Source organism: Buceros rhinoceros, unplaced genomic scaffold (assembly GCF_000710305.1).
Source record: "Buceros rhinoceros silvestris isolate BGI_N320 unplaced genomic scaffold, ASM71030v1 scaffold23961, whole genome shotgun sequence".
Taxonomy (NCBI): Eukaryota; Metazoa; Chordata; class Aves; order Bucerotiformes; family Bucerotidae; genus Buceros; species Buceros rhinoceros.
Window position 1 is genome coordinate 1,134 of NW_010395175.1, and position 807 is coordinate 1,940.

General features: G+C 65.2%; 1 protein-coding gene across 1 annotated transcript in view; it reads left to right on the plus strand.

Moving 5' to 3' along the window:
* The first annotated feature begins 60 nt into the window (after positions 1–60).
* Positions 61–807, plus strand: part of SLC38A7 (solute carrier family 38, member 7) — a 4,301-nt gene continuing 3,554 nt past the window's right edge. The window contains exons 1-2 of the mRNA XM_010145467.1: positions 61–327; positions 546–748. Coding sequence (XP_010143769.1) covers positions 61–327; positions 546–748 — 470 coding nt within the window. The remainder of the gene's footprint in view (positions 328–545; positions 749–807) is intronic.

Genomic DNA, 807 nt, shown 5'->3' on the forward strand with positions numbered 1-807 from the left:
GCCCGCTGCACCAGCGTTAGCGGGACGTGGACGGCGGCGTGTGCCGCCCCAGAAGGAACGATGGCTCAGGGCACCGGCAGCATCAACAGCGACTACAAGGACTGGGAGTGGAACGACGATGCCGGGGAACGGGCCAGGCTCCTTCAGAGCCCCAGCGTGGAGACGGTGCCGAAGAGCGGAGAGAGCCAAGGAAACGGTCTGGGGGCCACGTCGGCTTTGGGAGCCGTCTTCATCGTGGTGAACGCTGCCCTCGGGGCTGGGCTGCTCAACTTCCCCGCTGCCTTCAGCATGGCCGGCGGCGTGGCCGCGGGCATCGCGCTGCAGATGGTGAGAGGGCAGGGAAGGGACAGTCCCCTGTCCCGCCCTGGAAGGGGGCATGGGTGGTGATGTGTGGAGCCACACACGGGGAGGAGACCTGGCTCCTGGGAAGCAGCCCTGTGGGTGAGGTGCACTCGGGATGTTCGGAGGTGGCTGCCCGGGGTGGCTCTGAGGACCTCATCACGCTGTTACCTCAGTGTCCCCTCCCTGTCTCTTCCCCGCCCCAGTGCATGTTGATCTTCATCATCGGAGGCCTGGTCATCCTGGCGTACTGCTCGCAGGCCAGCAACGAGCGGACCTACCAGGAGGTGGTGTGGGCCGTCTGCGGGAAGGTGCCGGGCGTGCTGTGCGAGGTGGCCATCGCCGTCTACACCTTTGGCACCTGCATCGCTTTCCTCATCATCATTGGAGACCAGGAGGACAAGAGTAAGTGTGTCCCGTGGGGGAAAAAGTAAGCGGCTGCTGTGCCTTTAGCCGGGAGGGGATGAG